At 38.2% G+C, this 25,883-nt stretch overlaps 2 protein-coding genes across 2 annotated transcripts; both read right to left on the bottom strand.

The window, feature by feature from the left end:
• Positions 1-7,162: 7,162 nt before the first annotated feature.
• LOC125261711 (complement C1q-like protein 2) lies at positions 7,163-8,592 on the bottom strand. The gene is made up of 3 exons (XM_048180278.1): positions 8,135-8,592; positions 7,721-7,846; positions 7,163-7,607 (listed from the first exon to the last, which is right to left on the bottom strand). The coding sequence occupies exons 1-3, from the start codon at positions 8,445-8,447 to the stop codon at positions 7,327-7,329; spliced, it is 720 nt and encodes a 239-aa protein (XP_048036235.1). The 5' UTR covers positions 8,448-8,592; the 3' UTR covers positions 7,163-7,326.
• A 3,761-nt stretch (positions 8,593-12,353) lies between these two features.
• LOC125261715 (complement C1q-like protein 2) lies at positions 12,354-24,138 on the bottom strand. Its single transcript, XM_048180283.1, has 4 exons — positions 23,081-24,138; positions 22,684-22,809; positions 22,327-22,567; positions 12,354-12,384 (listed from the first exon to the last, which is right to left on the bottom strand). The coding sequence occupies exons 1-4, from the start codon at positions 23,328-23,330 to the stop codon at positions 12,354-12,356; spliced, it is 648 nt and encodes a 215-aa protein (XP_048036240.1). The 5' UTR covers positions 23,331-24,138.
• Between the last annotated feature and the right edge of the window lie 1,745 nt (positions 24,139-25,883).

The raw sequence follows: 25,883 nt of genomic DNA, 5'->3' as shown, positions 1-25,883 counted from the left end.
CAAATAACTGTATGTTAGGCTGACTGTTACAGGCAGGCCCTTTATGGCCGCTTTGTTGTTTAGCGTTGGTGTAGTTTCTTGGCTGATACTGTGTATAGCTAGAACTAGCTTTCGCTATTGTCAGTTATGTGTTGGCCGGTTTTTCGGCCACCTAATGCTGTCGCTTGCGCTGCTTTCTCTGTGTGTTTGGGAACGTGTAGCCCGAGTGTAGCGTGGTCTACATACAGTCCTTAGCTAGCGGCTAGGCTAGAACTAGGTTAGGTGTATGTTTGTTTACATGCCCCTGTCATGACTATCCCCCTGTGGTTGTATAGTTCCTAGTTCTGGCCTCCTTCTGAGGAAGTTGCTGGCCGTTTTTTGCCCATATTTCCCCTTCATATGTTTATGCAGGCGTGTTATGTGAGCGTGCTTGTGCTGCCACAGGTTACACCTGTTCTCTATGATAGCAGGCTTTATCCGGCCTCTATATATGAATACGGTGTTGTTGTTGTATTCCCCGGTTTGGGTTTGTGTTTCACTGAGTGCATCACCTGTTGGATCGCACACTCAGGATGAGTGTTGGGAATTTTGTTTACCCGACTTCTCCCGGTCGTTTGCACCACAGCATCTGGGGTTCATTGCTGTTTGATTGTTGGCTATTGGTTTTTAGCCTCTCTGTATGCAGCTTGTTTGGACACAGTGCTGCTGGTTTACGATGCTCGTTACGGTCACGCTGTTTAGCATGATTAACATTGCCTGCTGGAATGTGTATGCCTAGGCTCAGGTTGTGTAGCTAGTTCCCTTAAATTTGTCATTTTAGGTTATACTGGCCCTTCCTTGTAGCTAGGGCTCTGTCATGACCACAGGCTAGTGCCACATGGTTCTTTAAGTAGCAGGCCTCTCCAGGCCTCTCTTATAGCTTCCTGTTGGCCCAGCTACGCTGGTCATGTACGGGCATCATTCCATGATTGGGTAAATGCACTAGCTATCGCTGCACGCTTTAAGGTTACAGGCCGCTTTCAGGCCTTCCTTTGCTAGCATGTCGGAGTTTAGCTTGGTACTCCTCTCACTGTGAGTAAAAGATGTTTTTTACTGAGTATTGTGTGCGTTTATTCCCTTTAGCTCTAGTCGAGCTAAAATATTTTCCCTGTCTATTAACGGGTTCTATTTTTGCTCCTAGAACTTTAGTGGCCGCTGGCTGATGTCGCGTGTGACAGGTAGGCTGTAAAGGCCTCCTGTGGAGCGTGCTGACCTTCGACAGCAAAAGGGATGGTTTCGCCGGCTGGCCGGGTCTCGGGTTGACTATGACCTCCTGTGTAGTTGGTCTGTTCAGCCTGAACCCTGATAACACTGCCACGAGCTGATGCCACGTGCCAGCTGGGATTATAGGCCCATGGGGCCTTTCCTTAGCGCATGATGGCGTATGCTGTACTCCTCTTGCTTAAAGAGTAGAAAGGTACTTCACCGAGTGCACTGCTCGTTGGTTTGTGTTGGACGGGCTGTCTCGTGGGCACTTGCAGCTGTTATGTCTTGGTGTTTGCTCCACCTTGATATGCAATAGGGTGTGGCCCTACAGGCCATCCTGGGCTACCGCCGTCTGCATTCAGTTCTCTGGTGAACTCTGGTTTGTTGCAGGCCCTTTTCCCGGCCTCCATGACTATGTGCCTGCTTTATGGTCTGTCTGTTAGGTTGAGCTTTGTACTTCCCTTCGGGGTTAACTGCGTAATTGTGCTTAGCTCCCTAAGCTGGTTTGGTTGTAGACTTCTATGAAGTCTCCCGTTAGACCGGCCCCCAAGCTGGTTTGTGCTCCCCTGGGTCAGGAGTCTTTAGCGCACAGCCTCCTCAGCACCTTGTTAACGGCTGAGTAGATCCTTGGATGAGTGGTTGTACTCCCCTCATACGAGGGTCCATAGCGTTTAGCTGAGTTCCGCTCTCCAGGATGCCCATCTCTGCGTGTGGGTTTGAGTTGCTTACTGCCTTCGTAGTCGCTCTTTCCTGCTCTCCTCTTTGGAGTTTGCGCTTGAAGATTCTGTATATCAGACAAGGTTGGCTAGGCCAGATTTAGCTTCGCTGGATCTGGCTAGGCCTCCTTGGTGGCAGCGGGATGGATTTTCCCCCCGAGTGATTGGCCGAGGTTCCTTTGGTTCCTTGGCCACATTCCCTTAAAGGGACCACCCCCTCTCGGGATGTTGGTTCCAGATGCTCGAGCAGCCTTGGTAGGCTTTTTTCGGAAGGCCTCTTTTAGGCTCAGCTTGGGCTGCTGGCCGTAGGAAATGCTGTCACTGACAGCCTTGGAGTTCTGCCCCCGGTTTTTCCCTGGAACTGCCGGATGTGTGTCCAGACATTTGGACTGGCATTCTCCTCTAGCATGGCGGCGTGGGTATATCGTTCCCCTAGCACAGTCAGCGCAGAGTAGAAGTTCCCTTTCGAAAGGGAACGTCTCAGGTTACGTATGTAACCATGGTTCCCTGAGAACAGGGAACGAGACTCTGCGCTTTCATGCCATGCTGCGTGATGCCTGCTACAGTCGCTCAAAGACAAGAAGATGTCGGCTGTTTCCCCAGGCGCTCCCTTTATACGTCACGGTTTGACGTGATAGGCTGTCGCCGGCAATAGGATTGGAGTGTGGTGATTTTTGGCCTTTCGAGCACGGGTCACAGAGGACGTTCCCCTAGCGCAGTCAGTGCAGATTCTCGTTCCCTGTTCTCAGGGAACCATGGTTACATACGTAACCTGAGACGTTCTCAACCACATTCCTGGAGGCCCATCAACACTGCAGATTTTGCATGTTTCCTCAATCAAACACACCTGATTAAGGTTATCAGCTCATTGGTAGTGACTCAAAGATCTAAAATGGGTGTGTCAGACAAAGGAGACATGCAAAATGTGCAGTGTTGGTGGGCCTCCAGGAATGTGGTTGAGAACCACTGATGTAGACAATTGTTTTTTCACCATTTGTGCTCCTGTGGACAGTGTTATCTACATGTTCTTTGCTTTAATGTGTGAGATGAAGCAGGGCTGTGAAGTTCTCGTAACACACACACACACACACACACTGATCCATGCTGATGCTCAATCTCAGTGATGCAAAGATAAGATTTTATTTAATTTTAATTTGAAAATATGCCTTAAAATAACATGACATGTTAAATTGTGTCTGTTTTGGTTGAGCTTTTATAAATATGCAAAATGTGTGCATTTGTTATTTTTATATTACCTGAAAACACAGGACGTGTGTAAAATACTCCTAATTTGAAAAAGTGAATACATTAATTCATTAAATTCTACCATGACAGTATAGATATACAATCTAACACATGGATGTTATCTCAATATGAAGAGCATTTAGTGTTGTACACCTTGTGCATTACGTACAGCTAATGTTTTATCTGATGTTGATTATATTTCATAATTAACAGTTGTTTTTTTGTCAGTTTATGATTTAAAAAACTTAAGTTATATATGACAAATAGACAGCTTGCTTTCCATATGGTTAAATAAGCAATACATGCCCTTGAAAATCAGTTCTAGGGGCAAATATCACCCCTCAATAATAAAATATTATTTCTGACATTGTTATGTATACAAATTATTATGTAATTATCATGCTCATAATTATGTAATCATAATTGTGTTCAGATCAAGCTGTAGTTCAAAAGACATGCAGAAGACAAAGTATTTTTTTACAAATAAAATAATCGATGTAATCTCTATGGTGTCTTTGATAGGATTGTACACATTTTAATATGATTTAAGAAAAAGTCACTGCATATGTACAAAATGTGTATTTTAAAGTGAGCACGGGTGTCTGTGATCTTCTGTGGTAGCTGGGAATTTTGAGCACAGATCATTTCTCAGCATTATCCCCCTGTGTGCGGCCCAGCATGCAACTTTCTTCAGTGTATTGATGTGACTTTCACATTGGAGGAGAATTCAGGGCTCCAAGGCACATTTACGCCTTTCATTGCTGAGCTCTGAATGTATACTTTAGTGAAAAAGCTCTCTATCTGCACATATATCGACCTGCTGATTATATTACTTTGACTCTTTATATGTTTTTATCAAGAAAATTGGCATTTTATGTTATTGCTGCCTCACTGGTATCACACTGTGCACTCTTTCCTGCACAAACATGCCTCTGTTTTGTGGATGAATTCGTATTATTATGTTTTTCATGTTGTGCTATAAATGAAGTTTATATATGTAACCCCTCACCCAGGTCCTACTCGTCCCGCTCTGTGCGTGTCTCCCACGTCGGAGTCGGACGCTCTAACAAGGAGGCTAAAGGCTGCAACTGCTAGTGTCAGTCACTAGAGCATCTCTTGAGATCAGAGTGAGGTTTACTCACACAGCAACTATTAGCTGGCCTCCGTTACATATTAATAGAATGTTTCTAGCAGTAATTCATCAAGTGATGATCAAGTGATGTAGAAGAGTGTTAAAAACTGGACAATGTGTTTGTAGCCTTACCCGATTTGCATTATTCCTTTAGTGAACTAATACAGCACAGACAGCACATGCCAATAAATGTGTGCTGCTAAACGAGGAAGCGTGTCTGTACATTTTTATATGCCTGTCTTCTGTACATAGGGAACAGTAGAGTAGTTGAATGGTGACTCAGACTCCTCACGTCCTCCTGCATCCCTCACACAGCCTGTTTCTGTCCACACTTGCTTGCTGAAGAGGAAGGTTTCTCCTCCTCCTCCTCCTCTCTCTGTCTGTGTTGATCTCTTTTATCGTTCATGGTGTCCTCCTCACCTCACCCGCGGATGGTTTCTCCCTCACTCCACCTCAAATAGATTTGTCTGAGCCTCTGTAGACAAAGGCACTTTTAAACTATTAAAGGAAAGAAAATAGAAGAAAATTGTTCAGTGATTTTAGCCTGGGGCTATTTTGGTATATTGTGAAGGTCTTTACTAACCTCCCCGCAGTGTACAGTTCAATTAAATCTTCAGGAAAAAGAAAAAAAAAAATAGGGATGTAAGAAAAGTACAAACAAAAGCAAAGTCTTTGTCTTTGTGAAAACTGACAGAGTAAAAGCATTTAGCAGTGTCACAGAGGTGTTTGTTTTCCTATAGAGGAGAGTTTAATAGATGACACTTATGTTTCCCCTGAACATGTGCGTTTATGAATATGTGCATTGAGTTTCATGTAATGTCTGTTGCAGTGTTTAGGATTTCTCATCCCATCAGCCAAAACGTGCTTGTGATGTCAGCCTTGTGAGACATCCCGTCCCCCTCCGTCCACCTCCAGACCTTTCATTCCTATATTTCGCTTGTCCTTTTTACCATGTGTGTTATAGAACAGGTACAAAAAAAATTACTTTTAAAAAGATCAACCCTGTAAAATCATGTAAGACTATTCTTTTGTACAAACCCAATTCCAAAAAAGTTGGGACACTGTACAAATTGTGAATAAAAACAGAATGCAATGATGTGGAAGTTTCAAATTTTAATATGTTATTCAGAATACAACATAGATGACATATCAAATGTTTAAACTGAGAAAATGTATCATTTTAAGGGAAAAATAAATTGATTTTAAATTTCATAGCATCAACACATCTCAAAAAAGTTGGGACAAGGCCGTGTTTACCACTGTGTGGCATCCACTCTTCTTTTATAACAGTCTGCAAATGTCTGGGGACTGAGGAGACAAGTTGCTCAAGTTTAGGAATAGGAATGTTGTCCCATTCTTGTCTAATACAGGCTTCTAGTTGCTCAACTGTCTTAGGTCTTCTTTGTCGCATCTTCCTCTTTATGATGCGCCAAATGTTTTCTATGGGTGAAAGATCTGGACTGCAGGCTGGCCATTTCAGTACCCGGATCCTTCTTCTACGCAGCCATGATGTTGTAATTGATGCAGTATGTGGTCTGGCATTGTCATGTTGGAAAATGCAAGGTCTTCCCTGAAAGAGACGACGTCTTGATGGAAGCATGTTGTTCTAGAACTTGGATATACCTTTCAGCATTGATGGTGCCTTTCCAGATGTGTAAGCTGCCCATGCCACATGCACTCATGCAACCCCATACCATCAGAGATGCAGGCTTCTGAACTGAGCGCTGATAACAACTTGGGTTGTCCTTGTCCTCTTTAGTCCGGATGACATGGCGTCCCAGTTTTCCAAAAAGAACTTCAAATTTTGATTTGTCTGACCACAGAACAGTTTTCCACTTTGCCACAGTCCATTTTAAATGAGCCTTGGCCTAGAGAAAACTCTTTGCAATTTTTCTCTGAGAAACTCCTTTCTGATATTGCTCCACTATTTTTTGCCGCAGCATTGGGGGAATTGGTGATCCACTGCCCATCTTGACATCTGAGAGACACTGCCACTCTGAGAGGCTCTTTTTATACCCAATCATGTTGCCAGTTGACCTAATAAGTTGCAAATTGGTCCTCCAACTGTTCCTTATATGTACATTTAACTTTTCCAGCCTCTTATTGCTACCTGTCCCAACTTTTTTGGAATGTGTAGCTCTCATGAAATCCAAAATGAGCCAATATTTGGCATGACATTTGATATGTTATCTATATTCTATTGTGAATAAAATATAAGTTTATGAGATTTGTAAATTATTGCATTCCTTTTTTATTCACAATTTGTACAGTGTCCCAACTTTTTTGGAATTGGGTTTGTATAAGTGTATGTTCTTTGTTCATAGATGATGAAAGAATCTCTACAGAAGAAGAGGAAGTGAATTAAGACATTGTTTGAAAGCTATACAGCATCTAATGACTTGTAAAGTTTGTTGATTATTAACTTTCTCTAAATCCCTCTGCACAGAGCTTTTCCTGCTGACAGATCACTCAGCCACAATGAATGACAATTGAGGAACTAATGTGTGAGATTCTTTTATTATGGAAACATATGGAGAATAACCATGTTAATTATCACTAATGTATATATCCTTTTCCAAAGTTGAATTCTGTGTGTAAAAAGTATTAATACATTAGGGATATTTAACATGGTCAATAGTGTGTGCATAATTACAAATGCAAATATGTTATTAGACACCAAAATAACACTGTGCCTAACTGATATTCAATAAAAATGTAAAGGACTCTAGTCAATAATGCCAATAATTAACTCTATTGCACTGTAAGAATCATTTAAAGCTAAAATGACCAATTAAGTTACTTTATAACATTTACAAACAATTAATTTGAATAAAACTGCCACAGAGATAAAATTACATGAAATATGAATGAACAAACATTAAGGCTTTCACCTCAAGGAATATGTTATAGTGCATTTATTTTACTCTTTAGTGAATCAGCACTTGTCTTAAAAACCTGCAGTTAAGACTTTTTGAGAAGTATGTTGAACTTCATGACTTTAATAAGACCTCAAAGAAAAAAAAGTAAATGGCCAACAAATGAAGTTAAATCATTTTCATTATTAAAGACCCATGTATTGTCTCGGAGACGTACATAGACATGATCTCCTTTCTCTAGAGTCAAAGAGAATGAATTAGATGTTGATTCATAGCGGTCACCTAGAGGATGATTAATAACATTTAACATCGGTTGTCCATTTTTAAAGAGTCTTAGATCCATTAGTCTGGTTGAGCGGTGACGTCCAGAGACAGAGAAGAAATAGACGCCTTTAACTGGTGCTGTGAAGATACCTGTAATGACAAATGCAACAATTAACACTGATGCTTATGCTCATACAATTACACTGTTTATTTCACATGTAGTTTTCAGAGTGTGATATCAAACATTGATGCAGAACACACACCAGTGGTTGGGTTGTAAGCTCCTCCTTCATTCACAAAGACCTTGTTGTAAACCAGAGTGATCTCAGTGTTGAAAGGTCCAAGGTTACCAATGTTTCCAAGTGTGGCGGCAAATGCCACTTTATAATCTACATTAATATCAGAGATCACAATTTGTCAAAAACAGTCATTAAAACCCCTGTATAATATATCAATTACACATCTCAAGATGTTTATTCCAACAGATGGTAAGTTAACAATAAAATGAATTATAAAGGATGTGTTCTGAAATTACTTGGCACTCATCTACCATATATTTTATTATCTACCATATATTTGGATATATTTTATTTTATCCATCCATAGTAATTAATTTTGTTTTTTGTTTTCCATCTGCAAGTTTGACAAGTGAAATGAGAACAAACAGGGGGGATTACCATTTCTCCTGAGCTGCTCCAGTTGTTCCTCAGTGTTCTCCAGTTTTTTCTTAGTGACCTCCAGTTGTTTTTCAGTGTCTTCCAGTTTGTTCTTCAGAGAACACACAGTGGATTTCAGCTCTGTCAGCTCAGTGTAGATCACTGTGAGAAAGTGTTGCTGACACTCACCAGGAGTCAAAACAGCACCTCTTTGTTCCACATTCAAACGCTCAGTCCTCTCAGCCTGCACTGCCTTCTCTTCCTGCTGGACCTCAGACATACAGCCACAGCTGAACAGGAGAAGCAACAGCGGATACAGAATGGTGCAGGACATCTTTACCTTAAAGTTTGCAGTCAAACCACTTGAACACTTTCCTATGATGAGCTGGCTACTTGATGTGTTAACTACCAGAGTATACAAGAACTGAACTGCATCTGTGAGTGAAAAAAAATAATATTACTGGGCTTCTGTTGAAGGTTCCCTACACTTGTTCAAGACACTTACAGGTATTTGTTCCAGAAATCCCAGAAACTCCTGATATATCCCTGGTGGGTTGATGTTTAACTAATGACACACATTTATGAGGAAATAAAGAATATATTTGTTTAAATGTACTGCATGGTCCATCTATCAGCAAAACATAGCTTAAATACATAGAGCATAGTTCACAAGATACTGTATGTGGCACAAGATATATGCAATACTGTATGCATTTGATTAAAGAAAAAAAGATACATTCTCTAATATGAGAAATATTGGGTTTAATATTTAAAGCAAAAATTAAGCTATAAAATGACACCACTTGTTAACTTAATTTGCCATATTGTAATGAGGCTTCAGCTTCTGATGAAACTCTTGGTATAAAACAGATGCACTGATGTTTAAAGACTCAGATCCAACTCAACTCAACACTACAGCTTCATATTCTGATTAAAAAATAAATAAATTGCCTAAAACCTTTGTGCAGGTTTCTAGTGTCATTTGCTTCTTTTATAAGGATAAATCATAATACAAATCAATATTTACATATTTGTACTGATTTACATTTATATTACAATATAATTAGTAGATTTTTGTGTTTTTTAGTTTTTAGTATTTATATAGACTAAATATTTTTATTGCCTTTATGGTTTTAATTGTGCATACTGATTTATATGGTAGAACCATCACTTCTATCACTAAAGATTATCAATGATCTTCCCAATCAGTTTCTACTCGGCATAGCAGAAGAACTCAATATTACAACAGAAACTATTGACTCTCTCTCTTTTCCAGCACTTTAGACACCCCCGCTAGAAATTTTACGTCCCCACTGGTGTTAAGGACGTTGTCTAGTAACGTTCAGAGACGGTCACGATGTGGAGTTCTTTTAAGGTTTGGCAGTTGTTATTTGGTGGACCTTCAGGGAACATTCAAGACATTCTCTGAACGTTTAGGGAGCCATACTTGGAAATGATCTCAAAACGTCCCTGCTGCCCTTATCAAAAATTTAATTGAAAATTAGAGCTAAATTGATTACAAAAGTGGCTGTTCAAACAGAAATAAATTTTTCTTAAATGTCTTTACAAAAAAAGCTCTTTACAGGTAATTTCTGGATTAATATTATAAAACCTTTTCCTTAAAATGCAAATCTTTTGCAGTAAGTCATTAGCTGATAACAGCACACAAACTAATGTAACTACTGTATCACTGCATCAGCAACTACACAATTACTGCCTTTAAATAAAGCAAATGCAGCAGATCATCAGTTTTTGTGGATCATCACTGACTGAAGCACAGGCTCTACTCTCCAGCACAATGATAACCTCACAAACTCAGATAACAGAAACAACATTAAACTCTAACAGATCTCTCTAGATCTCTGCATCTTCACTTATTACAAACCACTCTGACTTTATTTCTTTCATTCAAATCTTCTTAAAGAGGTGTTGATGTTTTATCAAAATTTATAAATGTCACCATTATGGAGGTAAGCGCTTGCTTTAGTTGGGCTCCTGGCCTTTGACGTTTTGACTTTATTTTTTCTCCAATTGTTGTAATTGAGTGTTTCTAAAACATTTGTTAGAAAAAATAAATTGTAAGAAAAATCTGGTCAAATACATTTGGCTGCTCGTTGTTGATGATTTCATAATCATGCAGTGGCCTTATTCACTGATCTCTGAATATTGTATTCATTTCATGATGTTGTAGTCCTATAATGCATAAAAATCCTGTCCTGCTTTGAAATTTTGAGAGTTTTCATCCTTGTGCAGAAAATATTTAGACAGACATTCACGTAGACTCACACAGACATCAAGATTCTGTGAATGATCCTCAACAAAAGTGACAATTTTTTCAGATCAACAGATTAACTAATCACAAACAAAACAAGCTATTTATTTTTGTTTATTGTCACCATCATTGAGGTTTGTATGCTGATTCATGATGTCTGTGTGAGTCTAGAGGAAACCACTTAACTCTGTCTGCATAATGAACTAAAAACAAAAAATAATAAAACTTAAATAAATATAGTTTAGACTCTATGATGACTGAATCATCATTACCAAATAACCCAATTCATCTGATCAGAGTTTCTCTTGCATTTTCTGCTATAACAAGCTTGATAGAGAAAATCTAATGTTAAAATGTCAAGAATCAAGAGCCCATCTAAAGCAAATGCTCACCTCCATAACGGTGACTTCAAACTTTATTATTTTCTATAAAACACCCACACGGAAGGCAACGTTATTGTGACCTTGCGCAACTTTGCCTAAAAGTTCTGTAAAAGTGATGAAAATTCTGAACCTTTACAGAACATTTGGAACATAAAATGTCCTCTTTTGGTAATGAAAGTGCTGCAGTTCAAGGTTCCTTATATGACTTTAGGGGGACATTCCAATTTGGTTATTTTATGGTCACATAAGAATGTTACAAAGAGGACATTTGAGACATTAACAGAATGTTCCCACATGGTCCTCTGTTGGTCATTTAATAATGTTCCCGATATGAGTTTAGGGGGACGTTCTATTTTGGTTATTTTATGGCTGCACAAGAATGTTACAAATAGGACATTTGGGAAGTTAACAGAACGTCCTATAGTAATAGCCCCCTAAACATTCCCAGAATGTCCTGAATGTTCCCTGAAGGTCCACCAAACCTTAAAAGTACTCCACATCGTGACCGTCTCTGAACATACTGGGAACATTACTAGACAACATCCATAACACCAGTGGAGACGTTCTGAGAATGTTCTGTAAACATAAAATTTTTAGCGGGATGTTTCTTTTAAGGTTTGGAGAATGCTATTTGGTGGACCTTCAGGGAACATTCAGGACATTCTGGGAATGTTTAGGGGTCTATTACTATAGGACATTCTGATAACTTCCCAAATGTCCTCTTTGTAACGTTCTCGCACAACCATAAAATAACCAAAATAGAACGTCCCCCTAAACTCATATCGGGAAGGTTATTAAATGACCGGACCATGTGGGAACGTTCTGTTAATGTCCCAAATGTCCTCTTTGCAACATTCTGTTTTTGACCATAAAATAACCAAAAGAGAACATCCCCCAAAAGTCATATAAGGAACCTTTAACTACAGCACTTTCATTAACAAAAGAGGACGTTTTAGGAACGTTTGAATGTTCTGTAAAGATTCCGAATTTTCGTCACCATAAGAGAACTTTTAGGGAACGATGCGAGAGGTCCTGAGAACATCGCCTTCTACGTGGGACAGTTGCTTCTTTGCACATAAAGAAGATTAAGGAAATTAGTCCAGCAACGTGGTACAATGAGCACACTCGGGCCCTCAAGAGAGCAGCCTGAAAAATGGAGCGCAGATGGAAGAAAACAAAACTAGAGATATTTCAAATGGAAAATATCTTCCCTTCATGGAAGGAAAGTTTTATTGCATACAAAAAGGCCTTGAAAACTGCTAGATCTGCTTACTTTTTGACTCTCTTAGTACGGTTTCCTCCCGAAGGTTTCTTTGGGGAACGCAAACATTTGTGAGACAACACAAAAGCATTGACTTATTATTTTTCTTCCCATCTCATATTTTTTCCACCACCATGTCCCCTTCGGGGCTCCATGCTATACAGACATGCAGTGTGAATATTTAAAGCCAATGTTACAATGTTCTTAAAATCTTGTAATGGACAAGATATTCAATGTTACATGTATTCACTATCACTTCAAAATCAATCAGAAATGGCAAAAGATAAATGTTTCTTGTAATTTAGAAGTGTATCACCAAAGCTATCAAAGAGGAAAAAGTAAATGGCCAGCAAATGTAGAGTAGTGATATGCATAATTATCATGGATCCATGAGTTTTCCCCAAGACGCACATAGACATGATCTCCCTCCTCTAGAGTCAAAATGCCTGAATCAGATGCTGCTTCATAGCATTCACGAAAAGGATAATTGATTTTACTGACCGTCTTCTTTCCATTTTTACAGAGATACAGACACATAGGCTTGAATGTGTGGTGTATCCCACTGAAACTGAAGAAATAGTTCCCTTTAACAGGGGCTATGAAGATGCCTGTAATAACATAGATAATAATGAACATGTAATGTCCAACAACCTCAGTATGTAGTTTTCAGAGTGTCATATATGAATATTAATACAGGTTCTACATACCAGTGGTTGGGTTGTAAACATTATCAGTATTCACAAGCACATTTTTGAAAACCAGTGTGACCTCAGTGTCGAATGGACCGGTGTCTCCTGTGACTCCAAGTGAGGCAGAAAATGCCACTTTATAGTTTTCTGCACAGAGATTCACAAAAGATTCACACACAAACCAGTGTACAATATAATTAACTTTTTTTTTCGTCAGTAGTATTTTTTTTTTCTACTAATTTCTCATCTGTAAATTGGACATCACTGAAGTGAGACTAGACGGGTTACTTTTTCTCCTGAGCTGTTCCAGTTCCTCAGTGACCTCCAGTTTGTTCTTCAGAGTCCTCACAGTGGATCTCAGCTCTGTCAGCTCAGAGTGGATACTTGAGAGGCAGATTTGCTGAAACTCACCAGAAGTGGAAACAGCACCTCTTAACTCTTCATTCAAATGCCCAGTACGATCAGTCTGTACTTCCTTCTCTTCTCTGTGGACCTCAGACAGACAGGCACAGCTGAAAAAGAGAAGCAGCAGTAGATACAGAATGGTGCAGGACATCTTTACCTGTCGCAATCATGTAACCCGAACAGCTGTGGACTAAATCAGTGTGCAAACTGAAGAGACTGTACACTATCAATTTGTCAGTTTGTCAGAAGTATTAACCTGTGACACTAAAGACTGGAGTAATGATGCTGAAAATTCAGCTTTACCATCACAGGAATACATTACATTTTAAAATATATTCAAATAGAGAACAGTTATTTTATATTGTAATAATATTTCAGTTACTTTTTTTTGTTACTGTATTTTTGATCCAATCAATGCTTGATGAGCATCTTTAAAAAAACAAAACAAAAATGTATTTATTCCAAAAATTCATGTTTGCAAATATGCTTTAATAATTGCAGTTCATTTAGCCAAAATGTTTTAGAGTGTCAAACAGACAAGCAATACCACATAAGAGCACATACCAGTGGTTGGATTTTATTTGCGGGTACATCTTTGTTAACTGGTGTGATTTCAGTGTTAAAGCGTCAGATGTTTCTTGTATTACTTGATGTATTAGATATCTGAGTAGTACAACTCTCACAAGAAAAATGGAAAGCCAACTGATACTGATTTGATACTTTATACCAGTTGGATTAATGTTTAATTCATAATGAGGAAAGAACGTCTATTTTTTTTATTTGACAGTTAAACCACGTGAAAAATGTGCCACACATGAACAAAACAACACCATCAAAGGGTTTAAAAGCCTATATTATGATGTTGAAGTATGTAAGATTGGCTTGATTTCCTGACAAAACTGGACTTGTGGACTTTCGCAGAAACAGTAAACCATGTAATAAAACAATAAATCTACAAACCTGAATAAACAAGTGTGACATCTGCCACGATGCATGATAGAAACACAAAGATGAGATGAATATGCAAACTCATGTCAGACTTTACTCAATAGAAGCTTGCTAAGCAGACAGACATAACTTTCCAGTCTGGCTGATGGAGAACATATCCAGAATCCTCTCCTCTCCATATTCATCTTTTGCCATTTCTGATGGCAATCAAGACAGTCTGTCTGCATTTGCATGACATAAGTTTTATTGGGAAAATAGGACATAGGCTACTATAACATTTAGACTTGTGACGAGTCTCTCCTTCCTGCTGTGGCCGGCCGGTGGGTGTGGTTGGGAGACTCATCAACGGAACCATTTCCACCTGTTCTTCCCCTATAAAGTTTGGACTTTGTTTGGTGTGCCGTGGCTCGAACTTGCTTCTGGTTGTTTGTTCCCCTGATTTTGGTTTGTTTATTTTGATGTTATTATTAATTTGAAACTTGTTCTGTCTGACACGCTGGTCATGTGTCAAACAGAAGTTGCTGTTTTGTTAATTTCTTGTTTTATATACTTTTTTATTTATGTTAAATAAATCTTTTGTTGCAACCAAACCATCCGATTGTGTCCTCCATTTTCATTTGTCACGGCAGTGAGCCGGTCGTGACAAATGTGGGGGCTCGTCTTTAAACTTAAGTGATTTTGTTTGGTTAAATAGTTACTTTCGTTAATTTGATGATTAATTCGTTAAATTAATATATATATATATTTTTTTTTTCTCTCTTTTGGTAATATTGGTTAAATCGTTGGTTTTGTAAAATATTTGGAGGATACAATGGTTGGTTTGGTTCTGTTTCGTTGCTTCATGGGAGTTCGGGTTCGGTAAGTATCGGCTACTATTTGTATATTTGAGGGTGGGGTTATTGTTGGATATGCTTTTCCCTAGTTAGGTTTAGCGGGGTATCCTTAACGGGATGCTCCGATATTTATTTATTTATTTATTTATTTATTTATTTTTTTTATTTTAGTTTGTTTTGTTTGTACGGTGAAAGCAGTTAGAGCAGTTGTCTCGGGAACACATCCGTGTTTTGTAATGGTGACTCGTTAATTGGTTACCATTGCAAACGCTGGTTTACAGTGTATAAAAACCCACTGCAAGTAACTGTACGAAGATTAGGGATGAGTTTAGATAATTTTGAAATTTAGTTAGAGGGAACTGTTTGTCCAAGTCCTACCCCTCAAATATCTTTTTGTAAATTAAGTAGCCTAGCTGTGTTTGTCTTTCACAATGGCCTCAAAGGTTCAGGAATTTATTAGTGCTCCATCTGAAAGTTTGTTGAATGATTTGACTAAGGATCAGTTGCTAGAACTTGCAGGTTATTATGAAGTTAACTTGGTAAGTCAAGATAAGCGTTTAAAAGACAATATTAAGTCCCTGGTAAAAACTGAGTTAATCGAACGTGGAGTTTTAGAGTCTCACTCTTCAGAAGTTGTGTCAGATTTCGGTAATATGTCTACAATGTCTCATTTAACATTTGAGCAACACAAACAATTGTTGTTAATTCAAAATGAGATGAAAGAGAAAATGTTAGAAGCGCAAAATCGTGTCGAGATGTCTAAAGTTCAGTTACAACAACTTGATCTTGAACGTTATCGTTTAGATCTAATAAGGGATGGTAAACTTTCTTTAATTGGAGCTGTAGAATGTGATTTAGCTCCTTATAAATCTGATATAGTGACTAATATGAGATTAATCCCCAAGTTTGACGAAAAAGATGTTGAACGCTTCTTTTTGTTGTTTGAGCGCGTGGCAGAGGCACGTAATTGGCCAGATGACGATCGTACACTCATGTTGCAGTCTGTTTTTACAGGCAAAGCTCAAGAAGCATATTCGGCTCTTAGTGTGGAAGATGCTAAGCATTATTTGACTGTTAAAGATGCTGTATTGAAGGCATACGAATTGGTTCCAGAGGCCTATAGACAAAAATTTAGGTCCTGGAAGAGAAATGAGTCTCAAACGCATGTTGAGTTTGTGCATGATATTTCAGTTCATTTCAATCCTTGGTGTACAGCTTCTAATGTGAAAACATTCAACGATTTAAAAGAGTTGATGTTGCTTGAACAGTTTAAAAACTCTGTTTCGACGCGTGTAGCAACATACATAAGTGAGCGTAAACCCGACACTGCATATGAGGCGGCCGTTATGGCTGATGATTTTTTTCTGATTCGTAAAATCCCTTCTACCAAAGTTGGTGGAGAGAATTTTCAGAATGACCGGTGGTATGATTCCAGCAGATCTTCCAGCAGATCTTCTAAATTTGTTCCTGCTTCATCTGACAGACAGCGTTTTGTTTCTGTTGATGAAAACGATAGAGCAAACATATGTAATTATTGTCATGCGTTTGGTCACTGGAAGAATGAGTGTCCATCACTGAAAGCAAAAGAAATTGCTAAAACAAAATCTAATTCTTCAGTGAAGTCTGTTGCTCTGGCTGTGACTGCTTCGGAAATTAGTAATGTACAGAAAAGTCCTTCATGTGTCTCAACATTTTCTCCGTTTGTTACAGATGGTTCTGTGAGATTGCTTAATTCTACAGAGGATGTACCAGTCAAAATTCTCCGTGATACTGGATCGTCAGAAACTTTTGTTTTAGAGTCTGTTTTACCTTTTTCAAATGACTCTTACAGTGGAAACAATGTGTTGATTAGGGGTATTGGTTTGAATGTGTTGTCTGTTCCCCTACATAAAATTGTTCTGCATTCTGACTTGATCCAGGGAGAAGTGGAAGTTGCTGTGTGTTCCTGTTTGCCTGTGGAAGGAGTACAGGTAATCTTGGGAAATAATTTGGCTGGTGAACAAGTTTGCAAGAATACTACACCGAATTTGGTGGTTACACCATCTGTGTCGACTTTTGAGGCAAGTGATGAAAATTTTACTTGTTCCTCAAATGTGTTTCCGTCATGCGTAATAACGCGATCTATGAGTAAAAAAAAAAACTAATGGTGAATCTGAAACTAATAGGGTGAATACAACTGTAGAAATCCCTTCCCTTTTGTCCGTGTCACGCGACGAGTTGATTAAAGAACAAAAAGCAGACGTTACACTTACTGAGTTGTTTGACCGAGTTGTCCTGTATGATACTATTGTCAATCTTCCTTCTGGATATTATCTTGAGGAGGATGTTCTGGTGCGAAAGTGGGTGCCGCATGGAGAATTTGTACTTGGCGATCCTGTACAACAAATTGTAGTACCTCAGTCTCTCCGTCAATTTGTCTTACAAACCGCACATGACACATCTGGACATTTAGGAGTAAAAAAGACCTACAAGTTGCTTTTGAAACGTTTCTTTTGGCCAAAATTGAAACGTGATATATCGAAGTATATAAAATCTTGTCAAACGTGTCAGCTTACGGGAAAGCCGAACCAGTCTATAAAACCTGCTCCTTTGTATCCAATTCCTGCTATAAGCCAACCTTTTGAACATCTTATTGTGGATTGTGTTGGGCCGTTACCTCGGTCAAAAGCTGGAAATGAATATTTGCTTACTGTAATGTGCCAAGTGACTAGATATCCAGCTGTGTACCCGATACGTTCTATAACTGCAAAGTTAGTTGTAAAAGCACTGACTCAGTTTATCTCAGTTTTCGGTATACCACGAATAATTCAGTCTGATCAGGGGAGTAATTTTACTTCCAAATTGTTTGGTCAAGTTTTAAAACAACTTAATATTCGACATAATCTTTCCAGTCCTTTTCACGCTCAAAGTCAGGGAGCACTTGAAAGATTTCACCAAACATTGAAATCTTTATTGAGATCTTACTGTGTTCAGATGGGAAAGGATTGGGAAGCTGGGTTATCTTGGCTTATGATGTCCGCTCGAGAAGCCGCTCAGGAGAGCACTGGATTTAGTCCGAATGACCTTGTTTTTGGTCATGATGTGCGTGGTCCATTATCTGTTTTGTCAGCAGCTTGGAAAAAATTTGATCCACCTAAAAATATCCTGTCTTATGTGAGTGATTTTCGCAGACGTATTTTTGAGGCGTGTCAATTGGCAAAGGCATCTTTGAGTAAAGCGCAAGATCGCATAAAACTACTCTTTGATCGTTGTACATTGCGTTTGTTTCAATCGGGTGATCAGGTCCTTGCATCATTTGTGGTGAATAGATCTGGATCATTTAGATTTTGTATTGATTACCGAAAGGTAAATGCTATAAAACCGGATTCGTTTCTATTGCCTACTGTCCTGCGATTGATAAATCATTTCTGGTTTGAAGGGATGCGCTGTGTACTTGGATGACGTTGTCGTGTATGGTCGAATCTGGGGTGAATGTATAGGCCTACTTTGAATTAGAGCACTATTTGATTGATTGGTGAAAGCAAGTTTGACCGTTAATTTGTTAACCTAATTGCCGATGCTTTGTCTCGTGTCCAGGTAGTCTAAATGTTATAGTAGCCTATGTCCTATTTTCCCTGTCTTTGTCTCTGTTCTTTTCTTAATTTGCTTCCTAGGCGCCAAGGTTGCTGGAAGGAGTTGGAGAGTTAAGACAGTGATTTGGGATTGAATCTCTTAATACGTGGACTACTGGAATTTTGTGGAGTTTTGATTTGTTCTTAAAGACTTTGGTCTTTTTCTTTTAGGGGGGGTGTGTGACGAGTCTCTCCTTCCTGCTGTGGCCGGCCGGTGGGTGTGGTTGGGAGACTCATCAACGGAACCATTTCCACCTGTTCTTCCCCTATAAAGTTTGGACTTTGTTTGGTGTGCCGTGGCTCGAACTTGCTTCTGGTTGTTTGTTCCCCTGATTTTGGTTTGTTTATTTTGATGTTATTATTAATTTGAAACTAGTTCTGTCTGACACGCTGGTCATGTGTCAAACAGAAGTTGCTGTTTTGTTAATTTCTTGTTTTATATACTTTTTTATTTATGTTAAATAAATCTTTTGTTGCAACCAAACCATCCGATTGTGTCCTCCATTTTCATTTGTCACGGCAGTGAGCCGGTCGTGGCACAGTGCATTTGAATTCAAACTTGTAAGGATTGTAGGACCATGTCGGATGTTACCAGCCTCTTTGCTTCCTGAAAGGCACGTTCACACTCCTTATTCCATTTCCACTGCCTGCCCGACTGCTGTAACTCATTGAGGGGATGAAGGACAGTTGCCAGGTTGCGTAAAAACCTAGTGTAATAGTTCACAACCCTTAAGAAGGATCTGAGCTACTTCAAATACCAGTCTGATGTAATGATAAATTCAAGTTAAAGGGTACTGGTTAGATTGTTGTAAAGGAATAATTGAGACCTCGAAGTCCCCATATACTGTGCCTTTTTTATTTTTTTTTTTTTTTTTTTTGTTTTTTGTTTTTTTTTACTACAGTGACGACAGGTGTCGCCCATGGACTCCAGTTCACTTTGGACAGCACATTTTCCTCCAGCTGATCCAACTCACTTTTGACTATCTGTCGAATGGCGTATGGACCCTGGGGTCACACCATCCGTGAGCACAATTTTCCCTTTGATGGATTTTAGGGTGCCAATACCACTCTGAAATACAGGGGTTTCTCTTGTCACTGCAATATTTCTTGTCTATCTCAGTCCCCTTCCTGAATGAGCCCAGTTTTGTGACATTGTCTACACTGTTCATTTTTAAATCTGCATTGAGAGGGGAGATGGGAAACGTTTCCACAACAAAAACAGGGTGTCTTGTTTGTTCAGCTTATTGTTGAGAGTTTCTTTACACTTCCAGCCTTTACGTTAGTGTTGTAGTACTCAAGACCAGTCTTAACCATTTTTTGAAGGTCTTGGTCTTGTCTTGGTCTTGGCTGCATTTGGTCTCAGTCTTGGTCTCAGACTAAAAGGACTGGGGATTTTATTTCAAGACCACAACTGTGGGGATATTGCTAAATTGCCATTGCATTGTCTGGTTTCTTTGTTAACATCATTAATTTGATTGGATGTAAAACTTCCTGCTTCAAATGCAATCAGTAACTTATTTTTAATTTCATTTATTTTGTTAATGTTGTGCTGGGTCAGAAATAAAAAAGGGATTGTGTCAAAAATGTCACCAAAAATGTCACTGAAATTAATACAAATGCCCACAAAATTCAAGCTATGATTGCAAAAAAGTACATGTATAAGATCTTGATATTTATATTATAAGATATGACATAATTAGCAATATGAATTAGCAATATCACAAGAAAGATGATATTTTTACAAACATGAGCACAATTGCAAATGTAATATTGATTTGTTTTTATAAATGTTCAATAAACAACAGGAGGGTCTAGCTAGTCTCTGTTTTGTTTGACAACACTTCGAACAATTCAACAGAAAGTTACTCCAACCAGGATCACTTAGAGCACCTTTAAAGGTGACCTAGAACGTTTTTTTTTAAAAAAGATTTAATATAAGTCTAAGGTGTCCCCTGAATGTGTCTGTGAAGTTTCAGCTCAAAATACCCCATAGATTTTTTTTTTTTTATTCATTTTTTAACTGCCTATTTTGGGGCATAATTAGAAATGAGCCGATTCAGGGTGTGTGGCCCTTTAAATCTTGTTCTCCACGCCCCAAGAGCTCGCGCTTGCCTTAAACAACATAAAATAAGTTCAAACAGCTAATATAACCCTCAAAATGGATCTTTACAAAGTATGCGTCATGCAGCATGTCTAATCGCGTAAGTACAGTGTTTATTTGGAAGTTTACATTTGATTCTGAATGGATTTGAGGCTGTGATCCGTGGCTAACGGCTAATGCTACACTGTTGGAGAGATTTATAAAGAATGAAGTTGTTTATGAATTATACAGACTGCAAGTGTTTAAAAATGAAAATAGCGACGGCTCTTGTCTCCGTGAATACAGTAATAAACGATGGTAAATTTAACCACTTTTAACAGTACATTAGCAACATGCTAACGAAACATTTAGAAAGACAATTTACAAATATCACTAAAAATATCATGATATCATGGATCATGTCAGTTATTATTGCTCCATCTGCCATTTTTCGCTATTGTTCTTGCTTGCTTACCTAGTCTGATGATTCGGCTGTGCACAGATCCAGACGTGTAATCCCTTTCATAATGTTGGGAACATGGGCTGGCATATGCAAATGTTGGGGGCGTACACCCCGACTGTTACATAACAATCGGTGTTATGTTGAGATTCGCCTGTTCTTCGGAGGTCGTTTAAACAAATGAGATTTATATAAGAAGGAGGAAACAATGGAGTTTGAGACTCACTGTATGTCATTTCCATGTACTGAACTCTTGTTATTCAACTATGCCAATTCAATTTTTGAATCTAGGGCACCTTTAATCTTCGATTAAAACAGACTTTGAAAGTATCATTTTATCAAGCTATTGTGTAAAACATGACACACGTGTGGAAAAATAACACACTAAAGACATCCCCTCAGACCCCACAAAGTTTGTCTACTACAACAGTACCTCACTAGTCATGTTTCTCTTTCTTCAAAAAATATGAACAATATAAAAAATTGAGCCTGGAAAGTTTGATTTTGGTCTGTAATTTGGTTGATTTCACACAGAATGACCCCATTGTTTCTTTGTGCAATACCACATTTGGTATGTTGCACAAACAGAAAACTCCTACGGTCTCTTTCGTAAGTGCACAAAGGTATTTCACAAACAATGCTCACTCTTTTGCAAGGGTTCAGTTGCAAGTTCGGTTGAGGTCATAAGTTTTTACTCAGATCTGGAAAATATGAAGGATCATAAAATATGAAACAATTAATTTTAATAAAACTGCAACAGAGATAAAATTACATGAACAAACATCAAGGTTTCAACCTCAAAGAATATGTTATAGTGCATTTATTTTACACTTTAGTGAATCAGCACTTGTCTTAACCTGCAGTTAAGACTTGTTGAGAAGTATGTTGAACTTTATGACTTTAATAAGACCTCAAAGAAAAAAAAGTAAATGGCCAACAAATGAAGTGGTCCCACTTTATATTAAGTGGCCTTAACTACTATGTACTTGCATCAAAAAATAAGTACATCAAAAAATAAGTACAATGGATACGGGTAAGGTTAGGGAAAGCTTTGGTGGTATGGGTAGGTTTAAGGGTTAAGGGATGGGTCAACAGTGTAATTATAAATGTAATTACAGAATTTAATTACAGATGTAATTACATGCAGGTGTTTTTAAAATATAAGTACAATGTAAAAACATGTATGTACACAATAAGTGCATTGTATCAAATGAGTAATTTAAATGTAAGTACATAGTAGCTAAGGCCACTTAATATAAAGTGGGTCCAATGAAGTTAAGTCAGCTTCATTATTAAAGACCCATGTATTGTGTCGGAGACGCACATAGACATGATCTCCTTTCTCTAGAGTCAAAGAGAATGAATTAGCTGTTGATTCATAGCGGTCACCTAGAACATGATCAATGACATATACCATTGGTTCTCCATTTTTAGAGAGACTCATTCTGTTTGAGCGGTGACGTCCAGAGACAGAGAAGAAATAGACGCCTTTAACTGGTGCTGTGAAGATACCTGTAAACGCATATGCAACAATTAACACTGATGATTTTTATGCTCATACAATTACACTGTTTATTTCACAAGTAGATTTCAGAGAGTGATATAAAACATTGATGCAGAACACACACCAGTGGTTGGGTTGTAAGCTCCTCCTCCATTCACAAAGACCTTGTTGTAAACCAGAGTGATATCAGTGTTGAAAGGTCCAAGGTCACCAATGTTTCCAAGTGTGGCGGCAAATGCCACTTTATAATCTGTGAGAATCAGAGTTCACAATTTGTCAAAAACAGTCATTAAAACCCCTGTATATCAATTACACATCTCAAGATGTTTATTCCAACAGATAGTTATCAATAAACTGAATTATAAGGATGTGTTCTGAAATTACTTGGCACTCATCTACCATATATTTTATTATCTACCATATATTTGGATATATTTTATTTTATCCATCCATAGTAATTAATTTTGTTTTCGTTTTCCATCTGCAAGTTTGACAAGTGAAATGAGAACAAACGGGATTACCGTTTCTCCTGAGCTGCTCCAGTTGTTCCTCAGTGTTCTCCAGTTTTTTCTTAGTGACCTCCAGTTGTTTTTCAGTGTCTTCCAGTTTGTTCTTCAGTGAATTCACAGTGGATTTCAGCTCTGTCAGCTCAGAGTAGATCGCTGTCAGAAAGTGTGGCTGAAACTCACCAGGAGTCAAAACAGCACCTCTTTGTTCCACATTCAAATGCTCAGTCTGCACTTCCTTCTCTTCCTGCTGGACCTCAGACATACAGGCACAGCTGAACAGGAGAAGCAGCAGCGGATACAAAAAACGGTCTCCTACGGTCTCTTTCGTAAGTGCACAAAGGTATTTCACAAACAATGCTCACACTTTTGCAAGGGTTCAGTTGCAAGTTCGGTTGAGGTCACAAGTTTTTACTCAGATCTGGAAAATATGAAGGATCATAAAATATTACACAAACAATGCTCACATGTTTTACAAACCATGTTTGTAACATCTTTTTCAAAACCCTCGGGTTTTCAATGTCCATGCTATTAAATTTATTTTAAATATTTCACGTCGGGCAGTCATGATTACCTGCCGGAATGGATAAATTAACAGTCAGTGTCATGAATGTTTTGCAGTGTGAATTCTGACGGCCAAAAGCATTTACACACATCACAATGAAGGGCTTTGGCAGGCCGGTGCTCAAACACACTAAAGACATCACCTCAGACAAGATAGACCCCCTACAGTTTGCCTACCACCATAACAGAAATACTGAAGATACCATGTCACTTGTGCTGCATACACAACTGATGAAGAAAGCCAAATTATTAAATGCCATGGATGAACATTTACTGAGTAATGCACTGTTTTGTAGAGGGAGGTCACATGTTTTGGGGCAATTTTCACCTAAGATTTGGAGTCAAATTACAAGGGCAGGAAATTACTTAAGAAAGATGGCAGCATCATTATTTTATTTTTACACAGAGATCAGTAGGTCTATTAGTAAAATCTGTTGACTTTAGCATCCTTTAGCAGCTGTTGCATTATATCCCAATGGTGGCAGTTCAAACATTTTCCAAAGATTTTTTTTTTCCTCCCAAAGTTTGCAGGCCACTAACTCAAAAAGTATTAAAGACATCTCAATATTCTTTAAGATACTGGTTCTTAAACATTTTTGTTGGTATAAGTCCCTATATGGTTGAGTTCCAGAGATGTGGGGATTTCAATGCAGCCCCTAATGAAAAAATAATTTACTTAATAAAGATTTACGAATGATTTACTCTTGGAGGGGTGTCCCAATACTTTTGGCAATATAGTGTAACTACATTTACAGTGTATTTTCAGTTAGTACATAAACATGTCAGTGTATTTTTAGAATACTTTTCATGAAATAAATGTATTTTGAAATCAATCAAGTATATTTATTTTTCACTAGGGCTCCATGTTAAATTGTACACATTTTCAGTGGTCAAAAACCAAATGTGTGCCACTTTGCATACAACAGATCAATTTTTTTATTTTAAAAAGGAATGACAGAAGAACAAATAATGTTGAAACTAGAAATGCATCTTGTTTTCCTCTATCAAAACAATTGCATAGAACATACCCTTCTGATTGCCAAAAGTACACTGCACGGTCAAGTTACCGGCACGCAAATTTCAGGAAGAAAAAAAAACATTCCTATTTCTGAACTGTCACCATTGGCATATAATGCATCAAGGACTGCTAGTTTTGCTACCAATGTCTGTTTAAAAATAAGATAATAATGCTGCCATCTTTCTAATTTTTTTTTCAAATTTTTTCCTCCATGTAATTTGGCTCCAAATCCCAGGGGAAAATTGTCATTTTGACCCCCCCACACTGCTGGAATTCTAATAGAGGAGAAGAAGAAGAGAGCTAGTTCAAGATGAGCATTTATGGTTAAAACTTACATAATTTTCAATTTTTTTCAGAAAATGAACGCTGGTTTCACTAGATAAGACCCTTATTTCTCATCTGGGATCGTGTTGAACAATTTGAAGCTGCAGTGAAACTAATTTTGACCTTCAACTGTTTGGTGCCCATTGAAGTCTACTATAAGGAGAAAAATCCTGGAATGTTTTCATCAAAAACTTTAATTTCTTTTCGAGTCAAGAAAGAAAGACATGAACATCTTGGATGACATGGGGGTGAGTAAATTATCAGGCAAAGTTTATTTAAAAGTGGACTAATCCTTTAAGACTTCTCTCTATTCCTTAGTAAAAGTTTGTCTCAGCAGCTTTGTGAATATGTTTTAAGAGAAAACTCTTAGCTAAGAACTTTTACTGCTATTTAGGAGAAATCTTAGTGGTAAGATAAAATGTTTTGTGAATACGACCCCTGATACTGAAGAGCCTGAAGATTTCTGCTGACAGACTCATCTGAGCTTCTTCCTCCTGTTCACCTTTAAATAAAACTAAACCATCATTTGTCTAAATACTAAAGCAACATTAATCATTCAATATCACATGTTTCTGATACACATGCTGCTTTATTTCATTGTAAAGTCTGAGTCTCTTCCATCTGTATGAAACACATTTACACATTAATCACACATTTACTTCTCCTCATAGACACAGTAGTGAGACTCTTCTGTGGATCACCTGATGATTTCTGCTCATCTCATGATGATTTCAAACTATGATATAGAGCATCTGTCAGAGGTGTTTGGTGATTCAACTTGTTCAGAGGTGTTTGGAGATTTAACTTGTTCAGAGACTCTTGGAGATTTAACTTGTTCAGAGACTTCTGGCGATTGAACTCTATCAGGGATGTTTGGAAATATATTATTTACTCTGTAAGGTGAAACAGAAG

Source organism: Megalobrama amblycephala, unplaced genomic scaffold, assembly GCF_018812025.1.
Source record: "Megalobrama amblycephala isolate DHTTF-2021 unplaced genomic scaffold, ASM1881202v1 scaffold471, whole genome shotgun sequence".
Taxonomy (NCBI): Eukaryota; Metazoa; Chordata; class Actinopteri; order Cypriniformes; family Xenocyprididae; genus Megalobrama; species Megalobrama amblycephala.
This window is presented reverse-complemented; position numbering and strand designations above follow the sequence as displayed.